This window comes from Mirounga angustirostris, unplaced genomic scaffold (assembly GCF_029215605.1).
Source record: "Mirounga angustirostris isolate CCGP_5_RB_7025 unplaced genomic scaffold, mMirAng1.0.hap1 SCAF_10, whole genome shotgun sequence".
NCBI classification, from domain to species: Eukaryota; Metazoa; Chordata; class Mammalia; order Carnivora; family Phocidae; genus Mirounga; species Mirounga angustirostris.
The window spans coordinates 37,599,719-37,618,311 of NW_026991718.1; the positions used below are offsets into that span (position 1 = coordinate 37,599,719).

General features: G+C 41.2%; 2 protein-coding genes across 5 annotated transcripts in view; one reads left to right on the plus strand and one right to left on the minus strand.

Annotated features, from left to right (window-relative positions):
* The window catches only part of LOC123851077 (immunoglobulin kappa light chain-like), a 92,026-nt gene extending 74,836 nt beyond the window's left edge, over positions 1 to 17,190 (plus strand). The window contains exons 4-5 of the mRNA XM_045884578.2: positions 13,795 to 13,834; positions 16,670 to 17,190. Coding sequence (XP_045740534.1) covers positions 13,795 to 13,834; positions 16,670 to 17,004 — 375 coding nt within the window. The 3' untranslated portion in view covers positions 17,005 to 17,190. The remainder of the gene's footprint in view (positions 1 to 13,794; positions 13,835 to 16,669) is intronic.
* Positions 1 to 18,593, minus strand: part of RPIA (ribose 5-phosphate isomerase A) — a 91,195-nt gene that overhangs the window by 11,831 nt on the left and 60,771 nt on the right. The window contains exon 8 of one of the 4 annotated variants that reach the window (XM_064572222.1): positions 11,980 to 12,591. The exons of 2 other annotated variants lie outside the window; for them this stretch is intronic. In XM_064572222.1, the coding sequence (XP_064428292.1) occupies positions 12,565 to 12,591 (27 nt within the window). In that variant the 3' untranslated portion in view covers positions 11,980 to 12,564. Of the gene's footprint in view, positions 1 to 11,979; positions 12,592 to 18,593 lie in introns of those variants that run through there. One more of the 4 variants, XM_064572220.1, reaches the window with a different exon arrangement.

Sequence of the window (18,593 nt, forward strand, 5' to 3'; positions counted from 1 at the left end):
AAATGTCTCCTCTCATAGTTCTGGACTTACTCGTTTTGATGTGGCTGTAAATGAGACTGTTTTTTAATTTCTCTTTCGGACAGATCATTATGAGTGTATAGCAACACAACTGATTTTTGTATATTGATTTTGTTTCCTGCAACTTTACCAAATTCGCTTATTAGTTCTAAGAGTTTTTTGGTGGAGTCTTTAGGGTTTTCTACGTCTAAGACCATGTCATCTGCAATTAGAGACAATTTTACTTTTTCTTTTCCAATTAGGAAATTGGAATAAATCCCATTTGACCATGGTGCATGATGATTTTAATGCATCGTGGAATTCAGTTTACTAATATGTTGTTGAGGATTTTTGTATCTGTGTTCATCAGGGATATTGGCCTGTAATTTTCTTTTCTTGCAACGTCCTTGTCTGGTTTTGGCATTAGGGTAATGCTAGCCTCATAAAATGAGTATGAAAATATTCCCTCCTCTTCTATTTTTTGGAAGAGTTTGGAAAGACTGGGTATCAATCCTTCTATAATTATGTGGTGGAATTCACCAGTGAATCCATCTGATCCTGGACATTTCTTTGTCAGTTCCATATGGTTTCTGACTCAAGAGTATATGCACTTTTCTTCTTGGTATATGAATCCAGTGCCTATTGCTATTTCCCTATAGATTATCCTTTGTCTTGATCTCCAGCACTTTCTTCCCTCTGCTTGAGCAGGGATAACCTAACTGGAGCGCATGGGCTCATACAGAGCACCACCTGCAAACCCGCTGGACAACCCCCTTTACTCCAACCATCTGTCCTGATGCCAACACTATGGGAAGGAGTCAAGTCCAAGTCCCGTGGTAAATCAGCAGTAATCTCTCAGGCTAGAACAGAAAAGACCTGTCTAGAAGGAAGGACTTTCTATATTTATCATCTTCTTTCTGTGTGATTATTCCATGTAAGTCTCAATGCTACAATTTGTCTCCCACCTTAGTCACCGTCCTACTGCTCTGGAGATATAAATAGGCTGTGGCACCTTTTGGAATGAAGCTCACATGACACTGAGCAGGAGAGACTCCAAACCCATCTAGAAAATATTTCATAAGATATCTAGTTCTCCACCTTCTTCAGGGATCGATACATATCATCATGTCTTTTGTCATATCTCATGGGCTCACATTATGTTACTGCCATCTGCGTAATACTGGACCACTGCAATACCAGCCTGGACTTTAAAAAAAAAAAAAAAAAAAAGGAGGGAAGAAGGGAGGGAAGGAGGGAGGGAGGGAAAGAGGGAGGGAGGAAGGGGTGAAGGAAGGAAGGAAAAGACATTTGTTGATGAATCCATAAAAATTCTAATTTTTTTCCTAATTAAATTATATATCCAAGTAGCTTCAATGTGATATATTCTCAAGCACACATATTTATCAAATTCAATTCAAAAGAGCAATCATTGAATACTCAGTATCAAGGCACAATGGAGAATACCTAACTACCTGGATGAGGTCACTTGCCTGAAGTTGTTCAGTCTCTAGCAGAAAGATTAGAATCTGATTACAAAATCCCATGAAACAAGGCAGGATGTGGGAAGTATGGTAAATCACATTACCAAAGTAATTGTGTGACCCACTTGGAGAGTTTGTGTTCACTCAATTTTCTCTCTCCTTAAATGGCCATGGACTCCTTGGCAGCAATGGAGAACTTTATTAGGTATAAAGCTCCTCATCCCCAAAGCTTCCACATTAGTCTGGGTCCAGCCCAATTCAGTGGCAGTGATTCTGAGATTGATTTTTCTTTCATAATCAGTAGTCTTGCAATTCATGACAGAAGCCTTATGCTGAAGATGGTCTTTGTCAGCCTGTGTGTCTCAGGCACAGCATGAAAGAGAACCTACCCTCTGCTGTCAGAACTTTATACAAGTGAAAAATAAATTTCTAATACATTAAATTGTTCAAGCTTGGGAGCATATCCATTAGAGTAGCTATTATTGCTCTTAATTACTACACTCACCAGCCTAAAGATAATTCTTGCACCAAATGGAAGCATTCTGCAGATTGGCTGCATCAGCCCCATTTAGTGAAAATCACTGGACTGGTTCTTGGAAGGCAAAGGTTTAGACCCTGACTGTGTGCCTGCAACATTAATATCATTAAAAGGGCGCCTTGGTTTCCTCAGTTATAAAAGTCAAATAGTTAAGAGCTCTTTCCAGCTTTAAAAATGGTGTGTGGTATCCTGACTGAGTCCTACAGCTGTTGTCATGCTGAAAAAAGAAACATATGTCCGTGTTGCAGTCTTTTACTGAATTTCAGAAAATGCATTAAAAAGTCCCCTCCGACTTGGACCAGACGGCAACGGTGGAAAGAATTTTCCTGGTCTGCAAGTATTTTGTCAAGCACCTCAGGAAATGTAATGGAGGTGCTTTAATTGGGAGGCAAGTCATCTGGTTCTTCCGCCGTCCCAGTCCTTCCCTACCTATGTAGCCTTGAGTGAATCATTTCCTGTCTTAGAGACCCAGTTTTCTCCTGTTTGTTATGAATGGAGCTGGACACAGTTTGTCGCTTCCAGTTCCAACAGTCCATGACCTACAAAATCCCTCCAAGGAAGCACCAAGTCTATTTTCTATTCATTCTAAAAGGTTTTCAGAGTCAGCTGTCATGAAGACAATCCCAGTTTAAGGCACCACCGTCAGTTTCCAGGGTTTCAGAAACTACCAAAGACTAGAGGGCGTCAGAGCAAAGAGAAAACCGATTCCCCTGACTCCTGAAAATCCTTGTTCATTTCATCCATTTATTCAATAAATATGTAAATGTGTCTGGATGCCAGACATTTGTTAGTCACTGAAAGCACAATGGTGAGTAAGAACTCATCTAGTCAAAATATCATAATTCACCAGCTTTGGGTTCAAAATACATGGAAGGAACAGAGAACAATGGATGTTCCCTTTCCTAACTGCATCCCTGCCTCTTCTAAGAGAACACTGACCTCACCTCTTGAGGAATTTCTCCTTTCTAATTGGATACAGTCAGGTGAGAATGTCTTGGGGCGCCCTCTTTCCTAGCCCAGGGGTGAGCACCTGACTCAAGCGAGGCTTAACAAGCTTCACTGCTCGCTGAATCTTGAAGAAATGGACACAGTAGACTGAAAGCATTTCATTCCATTTAATAACAGCAACCTGACCAGACTGTTCCTACTATATGAACATTTGTGAGTGTGAACATAAATTAGAGGCTTGGAGGCACTGCCCTTCCAGTGACATTCATGATGTCAGGTATGATTTGACCCTCCTCGCCTCTCAGACTACCACCATCACCAGAGCCTCTCTCTCAGCCCCTACTGATCCCTGAGTCCCAAGGGACAGGCCCCTCCTTGAGTCCCAAGACCCACCCATCTCCTGTGCTGAGGCAAACTGGCAGTCAGCGTACCCACTGCCTTGATCCCATGGCTCCCAGAAGATATTCACAAAAATAAATGAATCTGATATGAATATATTTCCACAGTCTAGGATCTTCAGTCTTACAATTGGTTGTTGTTATGTGTCACTTATCATGTTGGATTTTGTCCCTGGAAGTGCTCTTTCCTCTAATTCAGTGTTTCTGATATTACATATCATTCCTCCTCCTGTCAGCACTTGCCTGACACGTCTTCCTCCTTTGCATTTGTTCTTCCAATCATTTTGTGTATTTGTTTGAGCTGCATCTCATGTAAGCAGCGTATGGCTGGATATGTGTGTCTTTATTCACTCTTCTTTGTCTTTCCATTGTGAAATTTTTCCATTTATATTTTTAAGGTGTAAGTTTTTTAAAAAATTAAGACAGTTATCATGCATATATATTATGAACACGTGTCAAAGATTTACTTATTAATGACAAAACCAGATGATAAAGCTGGTCCAAAGGAAGACAAATGTCTACATGTCTACACACACGCACACACACACACACACACACACCTTTCAATGCCAGAATAAGATCGCTAAATAAGATGTATAATTGGTTAATGTCTTACACAGCAATAAGACTATAAGCATTAGAGCTGTCTCCTCAGACAAAAATAATTTATCATTTTCATGACATCAGTTTTCTCTAGGTTAACATCCAACCTTTTGAAATCTAGTTTTTAATCAGTTGTAATTAGTCAGTTGCATTTAGAAAAGTAAAAAACTTTATTTCTCTAGCAAGTCAAATAACCATAAAAGGATACATAGTGTTAAAGAAATAATTACTCAAGACACTGGTTGAAGAAAAGTAAGGCAGACTTAGGACCATCAAGATAATGTGGAGGGACCCCTGCAATGAGGTTCTGCAGTGGAAGGGAGAGATTGGGCCCCACTCCAACACAAGGAGAAGTGGGAATTTATAGCCAGGTAGCAGGGTGGGGGTCAGTGGATGGAAAATGACTAAGAGAAAATACCCCGTTTAAGGGAGGATCTGGTTAAACTGACCTAACAGGATTCTTGCTGAAGGCAAGCCAGGGTGATCAGACATCACCTGGGGACAGTGAAGGCTGAGGAAGCCCATCAGATGTTGACTGCAATCAGCTATCAAGAAGAGGGATTCTGGTAAAACTGACTTAGCAGGATTCTTGCTAAAATTGGACAATGCAAAGATGAACACAAAATTCTGAGCCCACTTGAGAAGAGAGCTCAGAGGAGCCTGAGCAGAGTTTGGTCAAGGGGAGAATCTTTGTCAATAGTCATCTTTTTGCCTCATTTACAAATTCTGAATAACTTAATAGCATTTATTATAGTTTGTGACTGTTCTATTTGGACTCAGTCTTTCCATCTTATTTTATATTTCTATTTATCTAATACTTTCTTTTTGATTTTTTTATTTCCTTTTCCTGAATTTTGATAGATTGGTTTAATTTTCTTTGTCCATTTTTCTTTTTCTAGTGGCCTGGAAGAATTTTTTATCCCATTGCTTTGGAATGCCTGTAACTTTATCCCTCTTTATTTCCATCACTATTCCCATGGCCTGAAGGGGGGTGCAAGCTCAGTGGAGGCCGCCCAGGGTGTTAGTCCCCCTTGGGCAGCGTACCCATCCCACCCCCAGACCCAGTCCCTGATAGCTCGGAAGTATGCGTTTTCCAGGGCTTTGTGGGGAAGGCTAGTACTGGCTGTGTCAAGGACCCCTCCTATTTTTGCAATGGAATGGAAGATTCCAGATTTCAGTGTCTCAAAATTTAAATCTTAAAAAAAAAATTAAATCTTAAAAAAAAATTAAATCTTTGTGGTTTTCTGCAAATGTCTTTTTTTTCTAATAGGCCCCTTCATGATTCTCCAACCACAAAATTAATTTATTCTCATTTTTATATTTCTTCTGTCATTGCAAGGGGGATTTTGAGCGAGTGATGGACAAATCCATTATATTTAACTTAAAAGTTCCATTATTCCTTATTTCAGGAGGTTGGGTTTCCGTGTTGATATTTGTATGTGTTTGTTTTCCTATAGGCCTGACCTCTTCCCAATCCCCCTGTCTTGTTTGGAACTCTAGGTATCAGCCAGGATAATCAGGACACTGGGGGCAGGAGGGGGAGGGAGGACGATGGAGAAGGGAGTGATCTGTGCTTCCTCTTTTTTTTTTTTAAGATTATTTGTTTATTTGACAGAGAGAGAGTGAGCACCAGTAGGGGGAGCAGCAGACAGAGGGAGAAGCAGGCTGCTTGCTGAGCGGGGACCCCGATGCGGGGCTCGATCCCAGGACCCTGGGATCATGACCTGAGCCGAAAGCAGATGCTTAACGACTGAGCCACCCAGGTGCCCCTGTGCTTCCTCTTTCACCAGCACCAGACTAATAAGCCTTAAATGTATATGCTGATTAGAATGGGAGGGAGAGTCAAGAGCCAGCCTAGTTTAATCCCATTTATTTTTTAATTTTTAATTTAAATTCAATTTAATTAACATATACTGTATTATTAGTTTCAGAGGCAGAATTGAGTGATTCATCAGTTGCATAGAACACCCAGTGCTCATTACTTCAAGTGCCCTCCTTAATGTCCATCACCCAGTTCTCCCATCCCCCGGCCCCCTCCCCTCCAGCAACCCTCAGTTGTTCCCTGTAGTTAAGAGTCTCTTATGGTTTGCCTCCCTCTCTGTTTTCATCTTATTTTATTTTTCCTTCCCTTCCCCTATGTTCATCTGTTTTGTTTCTTAAACTCCACATATGAGTGATATCATATGGTATTTGTCTTTCTCTGACTTATTTCACTTAGCATAATACCCTCTAGTTCCATCCATGTCATTGCAAATGGCAAGATTTCATTCTTTTGATGGCTCAGTAATATTCCTGTGTGTGTGTGTGTTTGTGTGTGTGTGTGTGTATCTCACATCTTTATCCATTCATCTATTGATGGACATCTGGGCTCTTTCCATAGTTTGGCTATTGTAGACATTGCTGCTATAAACACTGGGGTGCCCCTTCGGATCACTATGTTTGTATCCTTTGGATAAATATGTAGTAGTGCAATTGCTGGGTCACAGGGTAGCTCTATTTTTAACCTTTTGCGGAACCTCCATACTGTTTTCCAGAGTGGCTGCACCCGTTTGCATTCCCACCAACAGTGTAAGGGGGTTCTCCTTTCTCTGCATCATGGTTAACATCTTTTGTTTCCTGAGTTGTTAATTTTAGCCATTCTGACTGGTATGAGATGGTATCTCATTGTGGTTTTGATCTGTATTTCCCTGATGCCGAGTGATGTTGAGAATTTTTTCATGTGTCTGTTGGCCATTTGTATGTCTTCTTTGGAGAAATGTCTGTTCATGTCTTCTGCCCATTTCTTGACTGGATTTTTTGTTCTTTGGGTATTGAGTTTGATATGTTCTTTATGGATCTCAAAGGAGCCAATTAAAGGAGGATCCAAGTTAAGATGATGGATTAAACACATACATTCCATCACAAAACCTGCTTGTTAAAAAAAAAATCTAAAATACAAAAAAGATTTTTAAGAATATTTTAAAGAAAGCAACACACAAGGACAGGAAGAATAGGGCAGGAGGCAAGAGCAGCACAATATTAGGTCAAGTGGTAACCAAGTGACCTACAGAGCTGAACAGAAGAGCTAATGGGAACAGAAAGCAAAGATCAGAATCCTTCAGGATGGGATCAGGATTATACATGTTGAAGGCATGAGGCAGTGTTGGACAGTGGGCAGGAAAGATCTGAGCCCGGGTCCTTACCCAGGATGAACAAGACTGAGTGGGGGGTGGGGGATAGGGGTACTCAGGGCTAGGTCCTGAGCCAGGAGGGAGAAGAGTAGAGTGCCCATGAGGGACCTGAAGATTTGACAACAGAGAAGAAAAAAAAGTATGAAGCATCAAGCCTGAATTTGTCAATTTCATAACTGCATCCAGAGCTAGCCCATTCACAGTAGTTGTCCATGATGTGTTTCTCGGTGGTAGGATGAGAGGACACAAGGCTAGGGTTAGATGCCAAGGGGACAAACAAAGGGGGGCAGGGAACTCCAGAGCAGAATTCAAGGGACTCATCACTTGTGTATAACCAACCAGAAACCATAACACTTGATATGTAAATCTGGGTGGCTAAGCCTCTCCAAGGGTAATAAACCCCAGCACTGTTACTGTTTTCTCTTTCACTCTAGGAAGTCAGAGAATACCTGCAGCCTGAATGTCTTCTTGGAAACATGATGAGCATCTACATTTTCCAGAGCTGGTCCAAAATCTTGTGTCATGTTTATGGCACAAACATGTGCATATGTTTGGGCAAAGGACTTTGCTTCTCTCAGCACCTCTTTCTTCAGAGATGAGTGGAAACAGACACAGCTCCAAAGCCGCAAGGAAACAGCAATTTCTCAAATGACCTCCTCTGTCTCCCTTCCTCTCAGCTATGAGGCCAGGTTTATCCCTTAGGAATTCAGGACAGATGTCAGTTTGTGGCACTCCAGCTGAAAGACTGGCAATTGATCAAGTTCTAGGCACCACTGAATGTGGACTCCAGAATTTTGTCTTCACCTTGTGGGATATCAGCTTAAATCAAGTACAAATGACAGCCATTACAATCCTATGGAGGAGTCAAGCCGAAGTAAAAAGAATCACTTACCTTGGACTCTGTGATTGATGAGCTAGAAAAAATACTGAACCACAGACTTCAAGATGGATTATCAGACACAAATATTCCAGAGCCAGGTAAGTTTCCTTCCTCCTGGGGCGCCTGGGTGGCTCAGTCGTTAAGCGTCTGCCTTCGGCTCAGGTCATGATCCCAGGGTCCTGGGATCAAGCCCCATATCAGGCTCCCTGCTCCGAGGGAAGCCTGCTTCTCCCTCTCCCACTACCCCCTGCTTGTGTTCCCTCTCTCACTGTGTCTCTCTCTGTCAAATAAATAAATAAAATCTTAAACAACAATAAAAAGTTTCCTTCCTCCTCTCTTCTTCCCTCCTCTCTCTCTCTCTCTTCCACAGTTTAGAATTTATTCTAAGAATCTAACTTTGCTGGGGGCCAAATGGGAAACAGCTTCATTATGAGTTTGTTGGAATGTTCACACAAATTTCTATTTCCATCACTCTTTTTTTTTTTAAAGATTTTATTTATTTATTTGAGACAGAGAGAATGAGAGAGAGAGAGAGAGAGCACATGAGAGGGGGGAGGGTCAGAGGCAGAAGCAGGCTCCCCGCCGAGCAGGGAGCCCGATGTGGGACTCGATCCAGGGACTCCAGGATCATGACCTGAGCCGAAGGCAGTCGCTTAACCAACTGAGCCACCCAGGTGCCCCTCCATCACTCTTATATACAAATCCAAGAACCTCTCAGACTAGTTTATTGGCACTTTGCCTTTCCTCAGTAAAATCAGTATTATCAAGGCCCATCATGGACATTTTGTAAATAGTACATCCTGACAGAACTTCACAGATGCTTCAAAGACAACCTTTGCCTTCAAATAATAAACCATACACATATTAAGGATCTCAACCATTTCTCAGTGATCCATGTTATGTTACATCAACACAGCCATTCTTATTGATCACTACTGTATGTGATCAATAAAATAGTTTTTGCCACAATGGTTCTTTTTTTTTTAAAGATTTTATTTATTTATTTGACAGAGAAAGAGACACAGTGAGAGAGGGAACACAAGTGGGGGAGTGGGAGAGGGAGAAGCAGACTTCCCACTGAGCAGGGAGCCCGATGCTCGATCTCAGGACCCTGGGATCATGACCTGAGCCAAAAGCAGACACTTAAGGACTGAGCCACCCAGGCGCCCCATTGCCACAATGGTTCTTATAACACTTTTTATTAGTAGCAAATACTCTCTTAGTACAATCATTCAGTTGTACTCTTCATATTTGATCCCAATTTCACATTATTCAATGAGGAACATAATGCCATGTCATCTTTATCATTCCCATTTTCCAGCCCCTACATCACCTCTACGTCTCCTATGATTGTAAGAGTATCTCTTATGCAGAACCAGGAAAAAAACCTTTTTTGCATTCTCAATCTAAAGATTAGAGAAAAATGTTTAATTGACAAAGAAAACTCATGCATGTGTGTATATCATTTAAAACTGTATTTATACATTGTACATAAATACTGAGAATTCTAGTAGGCAAAGCCAGAGTTTACTCTTTAACAAAACTGATGCAGTCTTAATTGATCTTGAAAACCACAAAATTAATGTATTCACCTATTTTTTAAAAATCAGATAATCTACAATATACAAAAGGGGAGAAAGTGTCACTGCTCTCCTCTTCCCAAACAACACACCTCTGTAAGCCCAGGAGATAACTAATGAGTACAGTTCATTGTATTTCCTTCAGGAATTACCCTGTATTTCTACCCATATATATCTATTACAATAGAGTCAGAATATCATACAAAATATACCATTCCGTGGCCTATATTTTCATGATCACCTTCCATGTGACCATACAGAAACCTACTTCATTCTCTTATTTGTTGCTTAGTGTTCCATTGCAAAGCTCTAACATAATTAGTTTAACCAAATTCCCATTGATGAAGATTTCAGTTATTTTCCATTTCTTCAACTTTTAAACAACATTTCAATGAGCAGTCTTGTATACACATTTGAGCACACTCGTCTACTCATTTCCAAGCCTAGGACAGTCTACGGAGTTTCTTTTCCCTTCCCCCATCCCAGGGTTTTCTGCCATGCATGCTGCTTCCATTGGGTGACTCTACTCCCAGGGCCAATGAAGTGCATGAGCTCTGAGTTCCAATCCCAGCTCTGCCACTCACTGCTATGGTGAAGTTACTTAAGTCTCAGCACTCAACTTTCCTCATCTACAGAATAGGGAAAATATCAGTTTCTAGTTCCTAGATTTAGGGGATAATTAAATGTGATGATTCATGTACAATGTCTGACACTTTGTAAGTGCTCAATTAATGTCAAGTACAATGACTGGTATTGCTTGTATCTCTGCAGAGACAATCACTCTATCCTCTTTAGGATCTATGTTGACTATGTCCTCAGTCAACTATTTTGCACACTAAATGTCCACTTGCCAGTTTCTCTCTTCTCTCTACTTCCAAGATTCCTCTCTTTCCTCATCATCTGGGGAGATCCACTGCTGATTTTGCTATTAAAGACAATAGCAAAGCTCTCAGTGACAGAATCAAGGAAACCTACCTATGATTTCTCTTGTAAAACTTAGTATTGCAGTGGTCAGTATTAGTCCTTGATCTATTATAACTTATTAGCTCTGGTCCATTTTTGATTTTCAACTATTCATTGTTAGGTGTTTTTTTATTTCTTCATTCTGTAAATGTTTGTTGAACATTTGCCAAGTAAAGATAAGGACTGATCCTTCCAAATACAAGACAATGAAACATCAACTTACAATCCAGTAGAGTAGAAAGAATCTGAGAGCAGGTAAGAAAAATTAGGCATTCTAGATCTGCCTCTGTGCTCTGTAAAGTGGAGTCACTTGCTAGGGGATAATCCAGGAGAAGGTCTCTGGAGTTGAGTTTTGAAAGACTTCATTGTTCACAAGCTAACACAGGTGAGCAAAGGTGTTTCCAAGCAGAGAGAGAGTTTTGTTGTTTTTTTTTTTTTTTTAAGATTTTATTTATTTATTTGACAGAGAGAGAGAGAGTTAGCGAGAGCAGGAACACAAGCAGGGGGAGTGGGAGAGGGAGAAGCAGGCCCCCTGCAGAGCAGGGAGGCCGATGCGGGGCGATCCCAGGGCCCTGGGATCATGACCTGAGCTGAAGGCAGACGCTTAACACCTGAGCCACCCAAGCGCCCCCAGAGAGAGAGTTTTATAAGAGCTGCAAGCCACAGAAGAGCTGTAAGGAATTGAGGATGGTGAGAGGAATGTATGCTGAGGGGGGATGGAAGGTTAAGAGGGAAACAAGACTGCAGTAAGTGGAGCTGCACTTAAAATGAGATCTTCAGTGTCCTTGATGGGGTTACTGTGGAAACACCATGGCATGCCATGATTCCCTGACAGCTCCAAAGACAGCATGCACTTGGTTCAGCTCATTGAACATGATGGACAACAGATGACCAACTAAGTAAAGTCTACTTTCTACTCTATTGATCTTTGTTTTAGGGGCACCTGGGTGGCTCAGTCAGTTGGGTCTCTGGCTCTTGATTTCAGCTCAGGTCATGGTCTCAGAGTCTTGAGGTCGTGGGATCAAGCCCCATGCCAGGCTCTGCACTCCTAGCTCAGCACAAAGTCCTCCATCTCCCTCCACTTCTGCCCCTCTCCCCAGCCCCAACCTGGCTCATGCTCTCGTTCTAAATAAATAAGTAAAATCTCTATTGATCTTTTAGTTTCATGTGTCATCTATAGCTTCATGCCAAAATACCTTTCAAAGTAAAACATGGGCCTTGATCTGATCTACATTTAGTCTACCTTTTTTGAAACAACATCATGGCAGAGGAGAGGGTCATAGGAAAATGTTCTTTAATTATTCTTACCTGAGAGAAACTAGAATCCCATAATTACACTGAATGAGGTTTATCATCTGCAACAGCTCCCCCACCCCCAGGAGAAAGCATAAAAAAGTGCAATTTTTATTTTTTTTTAAGATTTTATTTATTTATTTGACAGAGAGAGACACAGCAAGAGAGGGAACACAAGCAGGGGGAGTGGGAGAGGCAGAAGCAGGCTTCCCGCTGAGCAGGGAGCCCGATGCGGGGCTCGATCCCAGGACCCTGGGACCATGACCTGGGCCAAAGGCAGACGCTTAAGGACTGAACCACTCAGGCGCCCAAGAGTGCAATTTTTAAAACTTGTTTGTTTTCTTTGTAATTTCCATTCAGCCCACTTTCCAATAAATCAATAAATCAATCAATAAATAAGAAACAGTCCAGATATGGTAGACTGCTGAAGAAAGGGACCATCAGGCCATAGACATAAATAAATATATCCTCTTCCAGGACTTTAGATCTCACCTAAGAAAACATTCTCTGTCAGGGAAGGCCTAGGCTTTGCATACCTGCTGGGAAAAGAGTGAAGCTTCAGCAGCCGACCCAGGGCTTGGTTCCCCTTCCGTGAGAAGGGTTTTTGTACAGTGACACAATGGAGAGCTGTCACTGTGGTGGACGTTCGGCGCAGGAACCAAGGTGGAAATCAAACGTGAGTAAAATCCAAACCTTCCTTCCTCAGTTGTGTCTTATGGTCCCCGTGCCTGAGACTGGATCTATAGAAGCAGATGTTTTGAAATCAGGCTCTGACATCCTCTGGGACAAAGATAAAATCTGTAAACAAACTGGAAAATTGGTTGCACGTTTTCCATGAAGAACAAAATTCAGTCAATGAGTGAGATAAACTCGTCTAAGTGATAGTTTCAGAAATGTACTGGCAAGCATAAAGGAGAGCCTTGCTCAACTGTCAGAAAAGGAAACTCAGTTTTTGTATAGGAGGGAAGTTAGGAGGAATTACTGTGTGTACACGTTCAGCCAGGGGACCAAGCTGGAGATAAAACGTAAGTATTTTTTTCAACCAATTCTTCACTGTTTCTAATTTGTTTGCCGCATTTTTTCCCCCCGCCTTTTCATGTGTTCTAATTAGTTACATGTCAGGGATAAAACAAATTTCATTCCCAGATTAGGTACAGAGAAGGGAAAATTGTTCCACTGGAGGCTAGCTGAGGGCTAATTTTTAAGATTTCCAAATCAAAATAGGGTAACGGGAGAGAGGGGCTTGCTACCTTTTCAGGGAGGGTTTTTGTAGAGATGGAGGTTAAGGGAAATCACTGTGGTTCACTTTCAGCCAAGGTACCACACTGGAGATCAAACGTAAGTACATTTTTGCTCAATTCTTTGTGAGGTTTTTGTCCTGTTTTATCATTTGTTCAAGTTTGTGACATTTTGGTAAAATGAGCCATTCCTGGTGACCCAAAAGTAAATAGCAGAAAACAGCCAACTTTACAGCTAAGCAAACAAACTGTTGAGTTTGTGATGAGAATAGGCTTTGTGGGGGGGAATGGGAGACGAATAGCTGGATTTTTCTCTGAATTGGCCTTTCTTCTATGATTGGCGTCAGAAGAAGGTTTTTGTTAAGGGGTAAGTGTCAGAGCCCTCACTGTGGCTCACGTTCGGCCAGGGGACCAAGGTGGAGCTCAAACGTAAGTACACTTTTCTAGTCCTTTTTCTTGTCGAGTTGTGAAATTTGGGGCTTTTCATGTGTGGGATGTGAGCTGAGGTCAATTCCAAAGAGAATGGGATTCTTCCGAAAATCAGATGAGTAATGTACTGAAAATCAGTTTGCCTCAAGGAAGAGCGAAGAGCTAGTTAGTTGACATGGCATCTAAATTGCCAGATTTTCTCTGTATCCGTCAATCTAATGAGCTTAGCAGCAAATAGAGGTTTTTGCTGAGGGGAAAGTAATTAAACTAATACAGTGGGCCACCTTTGGCCCAGGGACACGTCTGGAGATTAAACGTAAGTAATTTTTCTCTATAGCTTGTTGAAATGTGGTTCTAAATGCCAGTACTGACTTTTAGAGGCTTAAGGTTGAATTCTGTGCAGATGAGTACATGAGACTATTTCAGATTTATCACCAATTTCTAAAGTTAAACTCAGCTGCAAAAATGGATTTGTAGACAAAAAGATTAATTTAATCTAAATTGCAAGATTCAAAAGGAAAAAATTAGTATAGTATGAAAAAGAAACTTTGGAGCTCAAGAGAAAAAGCAAACTAATTTTTATTGAGTTTTGCCAAATGTTATATTGATTTTTGCTCATTATGTATGATACAGAAATTTCTTAGTCTACTTTCTCTCCTCTGACAAATTATTTTATAAGATAACAATTTAAAGCAATAGAATGCATGAAAAGTCAGTAAGGAGTTAGAAAAGTATACTTGTTTGCTGTGTAAAAGACAGAGTTTAATTGAGAACCAGCAGCAATGTCATCTTTAGAGTCTAAAATGAGTGATAAACTGTCAATATTCAGAAATTCTATATCTTGAGAGATACTGCCTTTTTAAAAATCCAATTTCTACACTAGACTGTGAAATGATTTCTTATCATATATGGTGAAAAGATGGTTGTCGCCAAAACCTCCATTTTTAAGAAATTCGTTTAAATGAAGCAAAATAAAATAACTGCATGTTTTAAATGCCCACGGACTTGTAGGAAAATACTAACTAGTTTAGTGAATGTGTTCTTGTATTTCCCTGGTTATTACTCGGCCATTTTTTTATACCGCCAAAGAGGCCACGGCATGGCTTGCGTGGTCTGTAGGCCTCATGGCGGTCTTTCGTCATGACTGAATGACTTTCGTGACCTGGCCACAGAGTCCGTGGGGCAGTGCACCTAACAGCTAGAGGCCACGGCCTGTTCCACTCTGCTGTGGCGGCTTTTCCAACACAGTGGTACAAGTCATGGCGCTAACAGAAAAGAACAGAAATGTGGCAGGCGCTGAGCTAATGTGGAAAAAACAGGGAGAAGTCTGATTTATCAGAGATTTCAGCACTAAAATTCACATTTATTAGTATATCCCCTTAACGAAAATTTTTTTATAAAAAACTTAAAGCTACTTTTTTTTCAATGACATGAAACCATTTCAGTCTCCTCTCATCAAATGTATTTAAATAACAAAAGCACAATCTAAAAGAAAGAAATATATGTAACTCCTTCAGGGTAAAGTCCCAACCAGTGAAAATCAAATTAGATTAGATCTGGCCACTCCGGTTTTGATCAATCAACTTTCTACTGAGTTCACATTAAACACCATTAGAGAAAAGATAAATTTGTGACATGTTTTTGATTTTCAAAAATGTAATGGCTTGGGGAGGATTAGAGTTCAGCTGTACAAAATATCTCATCATAGACAAATGCCATTAATAAAAACTTAATAACAGCGTATTTTCCAATACTTTCCTTCTGTGATAGAAAATTTTTAATCTGGGCATTTTAATCCCCTACCTTCTAAAATAGTTTAGTAATTTTTTGTTGTTTACTTCAGCTGATTTCAAGAGTGATGCGTAAGAATGATTATTTTTGGTCTGCAACAATTAAATAGGACTATTTTAGGGCTGTTTTAAAACTCTGAAAACTCTTTTAGAGCTATTTAAACTATGTAAGTGTTTTAAACTATTTTAAAACTATATTAGAGCCTTTTAAAAACTCTTTTACAAATTTTAAACTCCATTAAAAGCTAATAAAATGTCCTATAAGAATTTCCATATCAAATGTACTAATTGTTTAATATTTTAATGCAGGATAGATATTTTAAAGGTGTCAAGGATTTACCCAGATAGGAGTATCTTGATAGAATATGTCCCTCCTTTTTTTCTAGAATTCTTATTATTTTGCTGCCAAAGCTATTTTATAAAATTCTCTGAAAAAAATTAGTAATGAAGGTTCCAAGAGGAAAAAAAAAAATCAAAACATAAGAAGTTCAGTATCTTATGTTGAACTGCTTGGTTAATGGAGGTTAACTTTATAAAAACCTGTTCACTTATCAGCAGTGTTCTTCCAGCAAAGCCTTCCTGATGGTGTTACTGTAGCTCTTGCCCTCTGAGCAGAGGGCCTGAATGCCCACAGCGGGGGATTTCCAGGAGGCCATCTGGCAGGTGCTCAGGATCAGAACCGAAGCTAGCCAGTTCCTCGTAGGCAGGTGGCCAAAGTTACAGTTGGCCCTCCTGGTCTGGTCTGTTATTGCCCCACATGATGACAACCTTCAGCCCAGGGCTCTGTCTTCCTTCGAGGCCTTTGTGAGAGGTGGGAGAGTTGCCGGCCTGATCATAGAGGGCGACAGGGCCGCACCCCAACCCAGGCACAGACTCAGGGCTTGGAGCTACTCTACAGGGTGGGTCTGGCCTTAACACACTCAAAGAAAACCCAGGAAGGACGAGGCCGCCTGCTATCATTGCACACAGTTCTGGGAGAGGCATGGGGGAAATCATCTGTGTAAGGGGCGGGGGGCCAAGACCTGGTCTCGCTTCTCAACTCTGAGGGGCTCAGATGAAATGGCCTTTGTGTCTTTGCCTGAACCACTCATGTTTACTGCAGGAGGCAGTAAAGTGAGGTCAGAAAAGCAAAAAGTCCTTAAAATGGCTGCAAAGATTCAAACGAAACAATTTAAAACTTTCTTAAGAGGTAAGAGCTAGAGAAAAACTCAAGATGGTAGACATGATATATCTCCCTCATTGCTACACAGGATAAGCTGCTCTGTCTGTCCCTCCGGGCTCTGGGACTGCCCACAAACAATATACCTAAGTGGAGAACTTCCCTGTTACTTAGAGACCATTCTCTGTGCTTCCTTCATCAGGGAATGATGTCAGGCCATCCGTCTTTTTGTTCCCGCCATCTCCGGACCAGTTACACACAGGCAGTGCCTCTGTCGTGTGCATGCTGAATAGCTTCTATCCCAAAAACGTCCAAGTCCAGTGGAAAGTGGATGGGGCTATCCAAAACACAGGCATCCAGGAAAGTGTCACAGAACAGAACAGCAAGGACAGCACCTACAGCCTCAGCAGCACCCTGACGATGTCCAGTACAGAGTACCAAAGTCATGAGAACTACTCCTGCGAGGTCACTCACAAGAGCCTGTCCTCCACCCTTGTCAAGAGCTTTCAAAGAAGCGAGTGTCAGAGTGTGGCCTAGCAGGCCCCCCACCTGCCCCTCAGTCCCAGGCTCCCTGCCTCCCCCCGTCAGGCCTCTGGCCGTTTCCCCATCAGAGACCCACCCCTGTTGCAGGTCCTTCTCCCCACCTTACTGCCTCCCCTTCTTTGGCTTTAATCAGGCTAATAATATTTGGGGGAAAATGAATAAATAAAGTGACTCTTTGCACCTGTGATTTCCCTCTTCTTCCTGATTTAATGGTTGTTATACATTGTTTTTCTCCAATTACCCAGCTTATCTTCTAAGGAACTAAATATTGAGTTGCTATGAAATACACCATCATTTATAAAAATCCTCATCCCCCATTCTACCCTACCCTACAGTCCTCTCTCTACGAGACACTCCTCTGTGAAAGCCATAAACCACCTGTCTTCATATCCCACTCCCCTGGCCTATGGCATAAAAGGCCTGCTTCCTCATTTTACCCTCCTCCATAGGCCCTCTGCGGCCTTTTAAGGGTGACAGTCCTTATAGTCACATATCTTTTGATCCAGTTGAACTTACCAGGATAATTTACTGAAAGCAAATTTTTCAAAAGAAAGAAACATCTATCAAGAGTCATTCACTGTTGGGGCGCCTGGGTGGCTCAGTTGGTTAAGCGACTGCCTTCGGCTCGGGTCATGATCCTGGAGTTCCTGGATCGAGTCCCGCCATCGGGCTCCCTGCTCGGCAGGGAGCCTGCTTCTGCCTCTGACCCTCCCACCTCTCATGTGCTCTCTCTCTCTCATTCTGTCTCAAATAAATAAATAAAATCTTTAAAAAAAAAAAAAAGAGTCATTCACTGTAACATTACATAAAATCACAAGACCATGAAAATGATCTAAATGAACAAAGAATAAGAAAATGTTAAAGTCCATTATGGCCCTTCAACCTAATGGAGTATGATGTATCTATCTGCCAAAGACCACACTGAGCACTTTACAGAAACTTAATTTAAGTCTCATTACACTGCAAAGTTAAAAATGTTAATTAAAATGTTGGGCAAGTTCTAGAAAGCTGAGAGAGATTCATACAGTATAACCTAGCAATCTTACTTCTAGATGACTGTGTCTCTGTCCACCAAAAAAACCTGTGTAAAAAGTTTCAGAGCTGCCTCATTTATAAAAGCCAAATACAGGAAATAATCCACATGCCCACCAATAATAGAATGGGCCACTAAGTTGTAGTATGTTTACACACTGAAATACTATTACAGAAAGAGAATTTTAAAATTATTACTATGCCCACTGGCATAGATGAATCCCCAAAACATGACAATAAGCAAAAGAATAGAGCAGAGGACCACAGGGGAAGGGAGGGAAAACTTAATAGGAAGAAATCAGAGAGGGAGAAAAACCATGAGAGACTCTGGACTCTGGGAAACAAACTGAGGGTTGCAGAAGGGAGGGGGATGGGGGATGGGGTAACCGGGTGATGGGTATTAAGGAGGGCACATGTTGGGATGAGCACTGGGTGTTATACACAAGTAATGAATCGTTGAACACTACAACAAAAATTTATGATGTACTATATGCTGGCTAACTGAACATAAAAATAATAAACAAACAAACAAACAAACAAACAAAAGAAAC